Below are 8,939 nucleotides of genomic sequence, written 5' to 3'. Positions count from 1 at the left end.
TTGGGCTTGGGTCATGGATAAAACCATTATTTGATTCAAATTTTATGGGTTTGAGAATTATGAATGCACTCCTAATTTACATGCTTATGATCAAGGCCTTAATTCTTGTGTTTTTAAGAATGTAAGGGTTACATTAGTGGGCCAAATATCGCTTCTCATTTGATGGCTTTTCATCAACACTCAAAGGCTCTGGGTCGACCATCTTGTGTGGGGAACAAATCCTCTGTAACACTTTTTTTCTATAGCTCCATGTAGCTCTTTTTTCGAGTCATGCTGGAGTGACCTCACGATTATACCTCATATTGCACATACTTACGTGAAAAAGCATCTATGATTCCTATACACTTTCATGTCAGGAAGTGCGATGTGAGGTATAATCTTGAGGTCACTTCAGCATTATTCCTAAAACTCTTATTTTAATCTTAATCATAATGATTTTAAGAGCAAGGGACTCATTAAAGTTTGGGGCCGGAACATTTGATGTTCATGATATGATGGTTACTTGTAAAAGTACCGTTAATTTTGAATCAATCAGCTCTAGATTTTCTATTACAAGTCAGTGGAATTGTCATTTTATCCCCTAATGAGTTTTAAACTTTTAATAAGTCAAGAAGAAGCCCTTTCTCTGTTTTGCCCCTTTTTAAGGACTTTCTTATTCAAATGGGTCCGACCAATAGACCCCACCATCATCTTCTTTCCCAAATTTTCCTCTCCTCAATTATTACTATTTTTTCTCCAAAAGTAGGAAATATTTTCAAAGGGTCGTAGATTTGTGGTGCAAACGTAGTAGAGCTAATTAAGGAGTAATTATTACCAGCTATCTTATACAAATGATGAAAATACTCCACATATCTCATCAGTCAATATCGTACAAAAAAGTATGTCGATCTGATGGTTTAAAATAAAGATAAATCTAGTAGACAATGTAGGTGGAACCCATTCAAGACTGAGCAATTATTTTTAGAAAGAAATTACCCAACTTGGAGAAACATCTCCGCGTGTTTGACTAAACAAACCAAAATTCTTCCAAATTTTTTATTTCTCGGAGACATCGCTTAGACCTGGTACAGCATCTACTACTAACATGAGAATGTTGATTGGATTTCACATCCCCATGGCCACTTCATACTATTGGATGGATGGTACTCTAGAAGAAATGTTGATTGAATTTTTTGTTGAAAAATGCTGGAATGATACAAATGCAAACACAAAAATGACAAAAAAATGATGTGATGGCGCGCATATAACGCTAGATGCTTTTTACTCTTTTCTTGTGAAAAAGCATCTACAGTTAGCGCGCCACGAGTTTTTGTCACCCTTGTGTTTCACTTTTTGTCACTTCTTTCTTATTTGTTTTTAAGAAAAAAAAAATGTATAGTTGCATGTACATTCCACAGTAATAGAGTGTACTTGAGTGTCCTTTTTTACAGTTAGTTTAATATCGCCTATTTTGACAGGGAGATTTGACTAAATTACCCTTTTAAATGTTATATTATAACTCAGTATAGTGAAGAATCAAGGAAAATGCTGACGTGGATGTGTGTAAGGAATGATAGATGTTTTTCATCGAGATAAGAGTGCAAAGCATCTACGGTGGTTCAGTGGACACCTCCACGTCAGTAATGTATGAAACGACGTATCCTTGTTAGTCCATCTTAACTCATGAACCACCCCCCATAGTGGTGGAAAATCAAGCTTGCTTTTATCATTTATCAACCACCACCGATTGTGAGCACACACATAAAAAAACAAGAAGAGATGACCGACTTAGAAAGCGGTGTTTGAACTCCCGCTTTTCTCGCCGATTTCACATTCCCGCCCTCGTTATACACAGTTCCCTACTTCCCTCCATTGTGCCTAGTGTGTACAGATTGAGGGTTTGGATGCTCTTATAAGCTTTTTATAAGAAGAGCAGCTCTTACTATAACATGTGACTCAACCCAACTCTCTCTCTCTCTCTCAAGGAAGTGTGATCAGGAGTGAGTTCTCTCCATTACAAGAGCATGAACAATCAACAAAGTTTTCCACTCAGTTACGCTTACAACTACCAAGGAAAGGTAGATATCTTTTTTATGATTTCTTTTCTTGTGTTTGAGTAATGGGTGTTCTTTTCTTGTAATTAAAGACCTCCTTCTCAATGGGTCTTGTTTGTTTTATATTTTATTAATTAATTAGATTATGGAGGAGCTAATAAATCACTCTCTTTCTTCTATTTGATCTTTAACATGTGATTTCTTTTTCTTGGTTTTGAGTAATGGCCTAATGGGTGGTATTGTTTTCTTGTAATTAAAGTGTTTCTTCTCAATGGGGTTGGTTTATTTTACATTTACATTCTCTTCAAGAATTTGGAGGAGCTCTGCTAATAAAACTCCTTTTCTTTTCTTGTTTTTGAGTAATGGGTATTGTTTTCTTGTAATTTTTGAGAGCTTCTCAATGGGTTTTCTTATCTAATTTAACACATTATATATACAGAGCATGGAAGAGCTAAGGTGTTCACTCATGTATTCAACTCTAGAGCTAACAGCCGAAGAACAGCTAAGCAGAGCCGAGGAAGAACTAACCCAACTCAAGGATCTCTTGAACAGAGTCATCAGAGAAAGAGATGAAGCACAAGACAACTTCCAACAATTGTTCATGGAGAAGCTCTTACTCCAAAAAACTACTCCATACATTGAAGATGAACCTAGAAGAGTAGGAGAGTACTCCAACAACAATGGCATTTCTTCCACAGATTCTGAAGAGAGCATTGTATCGTCTCTGATGGTTGACCCAATTCCTCCTCTACAACCCCCACTACAAATATTGGAAACAGAGAAGAAATTTCCTGAAAAAGGAAAGTTTTTAGAGGCTGTGGTGAAGGCAGGGCCACTACTACAGACCATACTCTTGGCAGGACCACTCCCTCAATGGAGAAACCCACCTCCACCACTTGAAACCTATGAGATCCCTCCAGTGGCCATACCTTCTTCTTCTTCTTCTCCATCCACAGTACTGCCACCTCATCATCTCCTGCTTTATCAAGACTCTTCAACTATCAGCAATATTGATGGTGATGATTATGGGAGTTGTGGTAGCTTTAACAAGAAGAAGAGATCTCTGGTTGTGTGTCAAGGTTCTGATTCTTCAACCAACACCAAGTTCCAAAGGATTGGTCTCCATTGACTGTAATTCTCTTTATTATTAAGTTTAATTAGAACGTTAATCAAGATGAAATTGTAAGCATTTGTACAGTATGAGAGCAAGGATCCAAACTCAATGTGTATGCGTGTGTGTTTGTGAGAGAGAGAGTTCTAAGCTTTTGATCCAATGGATGAGATTTTCCTTCCTTTTTTCTTCCTCTCTGAATGTGGAATGGGTTTGATTTTTAGAATTGATGTCCTTTCATTTTTCTTTGAGAGTTTCTATTGCCACACTAACTTTTACTAAAAGCGCACCGAATATGTATGCTAATTCTTTAGTGATATTTCATATGAATTAGGGTGTTCTTAGCAACAATTGGCGTGGCAATAGATATACATGTGAGATGAGAGGAAAAACTTTCTTAGGGATTGTGCTCATCTTCTAGTGATGAGTATTGAATTTCTATTGAACCTTGATAATATGACAATCCCCCTTTGACAAACGCCCCCATCATGGTTAACAGAACCGTAGATCAAATGCCTTGGGATACACAAGAAAAAGATGTATGATTCTATGTATCCCGAGACAAATTATCTACAATTATGTGATTGGGCCATTTGTCAAAAGGCGGCGTCATATTATCATGATTCTTTTCTATTAGTAGTCCATTTTGCCGGGAATTCCCAATTGCACTCTCTCATCTCAAACGTTTGTCTTATGAAACATGCATGGTTATTGGTTAAGGTGTTTAGGGATTCTTAAGAAAAATGTATCTCCAAGATAAATTATATTAATCCTTAGAAAAGTAAAACTTTTTTTTTCCTGACTTTTCTAGCCTCAACACATGGTTGAAGCTCTCCATCAAACATGATCGTTAGGATTTGAGTAGAAACATAGATTTCCTCGAGATTGGTTTCAATCTTTTCGGGATTAATAACTTTTTCCCAGGGATACAATTTTCTTGGGATTAATACCATCCCATCGTGGCATTTATTTGAAGGAGAGACTTAAACCTCGTTTAAGGCTAGTGTTTTCCTTGTTTTTGGGTCTTTCTTGACCTCGAATAATGTTTAATACAACACTAGACACATTGCCCGGCCACAAAAAATGGACATAGATTTCTTGGGAATCATGAATTGTTTCTTGGTTATTGGTATGGGTTGGCATGCTTATAGCATATGCTCCCATTTGTTTTATGCTGGTATTGTTCTTCTATTTTTTATACATTTTAAAAAAATCAAATTTGTGTGTGTGTGTGTGTGTTTATTGTGGCTATTCCCACCCTTCGGGTGAGACTAATCTCATGGTCACATGCACCACTTCCTTGGAAAGTCGTACGTGCAACTGGTTGAATCGAGATTCAACTGAACCCAAGGAATTCATTGTTTCATGGTGTTTCAAACACTTAACCTACTTTTCTTGAGGAGCTTATCAAAGCTTGACTTGCCACTAGGCCACCCCCTTGGGGTTAGGAAAATTCTAACCTCAAAAAGCTCTTTGAGGCATAGAAATAAATTTGGATTTGACAAGCATACTATGGGGTTTAATTCGATTTAATTGGACAACTCTACAAAACTCAATTTTTTTTTTTTTTGTGAATTATGCAAATGATGTTTTTGGATTTCTTTCCAAAATTTTATCAACTTGAACCTCGTAATAACTCAATCCTATTCTTGAAATTCAAAGGCTTTGGTCCCTTATTTGAAGAGTTAGATCCAAAATTTTGAAAAAATTTGAAGAATTTTGTGATAATGATTTGGGATTTAAGCAAATGGTAGACACACTACAACATTTTTGATCTATAACCACGATTTATAACAGCGGATAATTTTATCCGACACTATATATACATTTTTTTACAGCGGATAATATTATCCGCCTCTATAGGTAGATTTTTTGTAATGGGTAATTATATCCACCGCTATAAGGACCCGAGCATATGATTTCGTGCTTATTCAGTGCTTATAGTAATGGAAAAATATGTCCGCCACTACAAAAATCAATTCGGTTTAGTGAGTTCTCTTTATCAATTTTTTTAAAATGGAATATAGTAACGGATTAATATATCCGCCACTAAAAAATCAATTTTTTTAATGTAAAAAGTTCTATTTAGTGAGTTATTTGTATCAATTTTTTTAAAAAAAAATTAAATATAGCAGCGGATTAATATATTCGTCATTAAAAATATAATTTTTTTATGGGTCACGTTCAATGGCAAACTTTTTAGCAAAACATTTTTCAAAACATGAGTTAGAAGTTTTGGAATGGGCTGATTTTTGGTGAGGATGATCTCTACGGTGAGGAGATCATCATCACCAAAAATCAGCCCATTCCAAAACTTCTAACCCCATCAAAAATAGTTTACAAAAAATGGACGGTTCACGATTTTTCAACTTGTAAACATGGGTTAGAAGTTTTGGAATGGGCAGATTTTTGGTGAGGATGATCTCCTCACCGTAGAGATTATCCTCACCAAAAATCAGCCCATTTCAAAACTTCTAACTCATGTTTTGAAAAATGTTTTGCCAAAAAGTTAGCCATTGAACGCTACCCTTTTTTTATATAAAAAGTTCTGTTCAGTGAATTCTTCTCTTTATCAATTCAAATTTTTTTAAATTGAATATAACAATGGATTAATATATCCGTCACTAAAAAATTAATTTTTTTAATGTAAAATGTTCGGTTAAGTGAGTTCTCTGTATCAATTTTTTTTAAAAAAAAAATTGAATATAGCAGTGGATTAATATATCTGCCACTAAAAAATCAATTTTTTTTGTATAAAAAGTTCTATTCAATGAGTTCTTCTCTTTATCAATTTTTTAAAAATGGAATATAACAACGGATTAATATATCCACCACTAAAAAATCAAATTTTTAATGTAAAAAGTTATGTTTAGTGAGTTTTTGTATCAATTTTTTTTTTAAAAAAAAATTTAATATAGCAACGGATTAATATATCCCTCACTAAAAAATCAATTTTTTATATAAAAAATTATATCTAGTGAGTTATTCTCTTTATCAACTTTTTTTAAAATTAAATCTAACAGTGGATTAATATATCCATCACTAAAAAATCTATTTTTTTATATAAAAATTTCTGTTTAATGAGTTCTCTTTATCAAAATTTTTTAAATTGAATATACATGCTTCTTTGGGATCAGTACCATTTCTTCGAAGTCATTTTTTGTGGGAATCTAGATGATATGACTGAATTAGATTATTAGGGCTGGAGAGGAGAGTGGGGGCATAGCCAACTACGGAAAGCCTCTTATATCAAGGACATTGGACCCCCCAAATCCAATTAAGGATCACCACAAAAATCTTTCTAGTAATAGTTGTATTTTTTCAAATAATATCTTTTGGGATTCTTTATTTTCTTCTTTTCCTAAAGGCGTAAAGAAGAGGAGTTAATCATACAGCCCCCCATACATCCTACACTATAGCCCTACCTACTTGTCACTTTCTGAGGGAATTTTTTATAGAGAGTTGCTATTGCCACACCAATTTTTACTAACGCCACACTAACTGTGCTATTTTTGTTTTATGATTTATATAGGAATTGGTGTGGCGATAGTAGCACTCTTTTTAATAAGGAGAGAGAGGTGAAGCTTTCACAATGAACTCTTTTGAGTCATGTATTGGATCTTGACCTGACCCATTGGAGCTCCGTTCTGTGTTGTACGTGGGAGCCGGCCCTTTGTCATTTGAAGTGGGAACATCATAAAATAACATCTAAAAATTGAATAATATTTATAATCGAAGAAAAAGAAGGTTTATTCGCCAAACAATACTTTATGATTCAAATTATGTGCAAAAGTCTCAAGTCCTAACTTGGCTTCAAATCAACACAACAAGAAAATAGTAAATTAAAGACCCAAGATTTACAAGAAGAACAAAACATATATACATAAAGCTTCTAATCCTATATATATATATATATATATATATATGTCCATGAAAAATATTGATTGGTGATTCTAACCATAAGATTCAAGTATTTTCTAGAATTGGAATCGATGAATAAACCTATTCATAAAGCTCATTATAAATATATAGGGTCCCGTTCTACACCCAACCATTTACCCAACAATTTGCCCAATATATTTTGTCCTATATGGGTTAGAAGTTTTGGAATAGGCTGATTTTTGGTGAGAATGATCTTTATGGTGAGGAGATCATCCTCACTAAAAATCAGCCCATTCCAAAACTTCTAACCCCATTACAAATGATTTACAAAAAATGGACGGTCCACGATTTTTCAACTTGTAAACATGGGGTTAGAATTTTTGGAATGAGCTAATTTTTTATGAGGATGATCTTCTAAGAGATCATCTTCTCCAAAAATCAGCTTAAAACTTTGAACCCATGTAGGACAAAACATGTTGGGCAAATATTCAACTTGTAAGTTAGAGTTAGAAGTTTTGGAATGAGCTGATTTTTGGTGAGAATGATCTTTTCATCATATAGATCATTCTCACAAAAAATCAACCCATTCCAAAATTTCTAACCCATGTTTTGAAAAATGTTTGGCTCTTTTTAGGGCCTTCGAACGCTCCCATATATATATATATAATATATATATATATATATATATAATAACGCTAATTCCGTGTGCATAACTTTATCGAGGAGGGCCAAACCATCAATATTTCATGACTGGAAAGAGTATGCAATTTGATGTTTACCAATGAAAAGTAAAATAACTATACAACATTGGGATGTACGAGATCACTCATTCCATTCACATTTTACCTTGACCCAACCAATAAATGAGTCTAGATCCTGTTTCGCCTAAGAATTAGATTCTTACTTACCATTAAATAAATCTGCTCTTGCACAGGAAGGTTTTTTGCTCTTGTACGGAGAGATGTATCCACACAAGACCTTAGATACCCAAAAAATAAAAAAACTGATTGGTCGAAAGTTTGACACATTAGTATCCCCACATGGAGGGGTTGTTAATATTTCTTAGAATTAACATCACACAAATCTCAAGGACAGTCATATGATCTGAATTTTTGAGTGATATATGGATTTTTCTAGTTTATAAATGCAGCTACCTACAAACCAATAAATGTGGAAAAACTTATAAATTGTACATTTGTATTAAATATTTTAATTATAATTTTTTTATTTTGATGAGGGGGTTCTCGACCCATAGGCTCAACTTGCAAGGGTAAAGTAATTGACTTTTACAGCACCATATCTCATCCAAATCCCTTAGATATGTACAATACTCCCACAAATCACACATACTAGATAAGCGGGGAAAAATCTTTGTGAGTGATCAACGAGGGAACTTGAACTCAAGATCTTTCTCTTTTTAGAGGGATGCCTTGATCACTGTGTCGTATCTACAATTTTTTTTCAATAAAAATATTGGTTTTTCATCTCAAACAAATCCGAAAATCAAATATTTTGTCGAATCAATTATAAAACTTAAAATAATAGATTTGATTAGATTTTTATTAAGTTCTTAATTAACAAATCTATACTAATTTAATTTGTACCAATCCATTAATAATGTACATTGCAAGAAGACTTCCAATAATAATAATAATATAATAATAATAATTAATAAAGGATGATGGAGGAAAAATACAATACAAAACGACAAAAGCATGTGAACTTTGACTTTTAGATGATGAAGTAGATAAATGTAGTTAGTAAGGCAAGGTTGACAAAAAAAACTATTTAATTAGTATATTTAAATAATCCGAGTACGGTGAAAGAAATTTCCGTACTCCAACATATAGCACTTCTTCTTATATATGGGTCATAAGGTCCCTCAAGCATTTCCACCAAAGAAGGAAAACTGA

At 33.7% G+C, this 8,939-nt stretch overlaps 1 protein-coding gene across 1 annotated transcript; it reads left to right on the top strand.

Annotated features, from left to right (window-relative positions):
- The first annotated feature begins 1,706 nt into the window (after window positions 1–1,706).
- LOC147395311 (uncharacterized) lies at window positions 1,707–3,340 on the top strand. Its single transcript, XM_086451100.1, has 2 exons — window positions 1,707–2,057; window positions 2,473–3,340. The coding sequence occupies exons 1-2, from the start codon at window positions 2,004–2,006 to the stop codon at window positions 3,160–3,162; spliced, it is 744 nt and encodes a 247-aa protein (XP_086307226.1). The 5' UTR covers window positions 1,707–2,003; the 3' UTR covers window positions 3,163–3,340.
- Window positions 3,341–8,939: the final 5,599 nt, after the last annotated feature.

The sequence above is a fragment of the Akebia trifoliata genome, chromosome 8 (assembly GCF_017979445.1).
Source record: "Akebia trifoliata isolate Shusen 1 chromosome 8, ASM1797944v1, whole genome shotgun sequence".
NCBI lineage: Eukaryota > Viridiplantae > Streptophyta > Magnoliopsida > Ranunculales > Lardizabalaceae > Akebia > Akebia trifoliata.
Note: the sequence above shows the minus strand (reverse complement) of the source record. Positions and strands in the feature narration are given on the sequence as shown.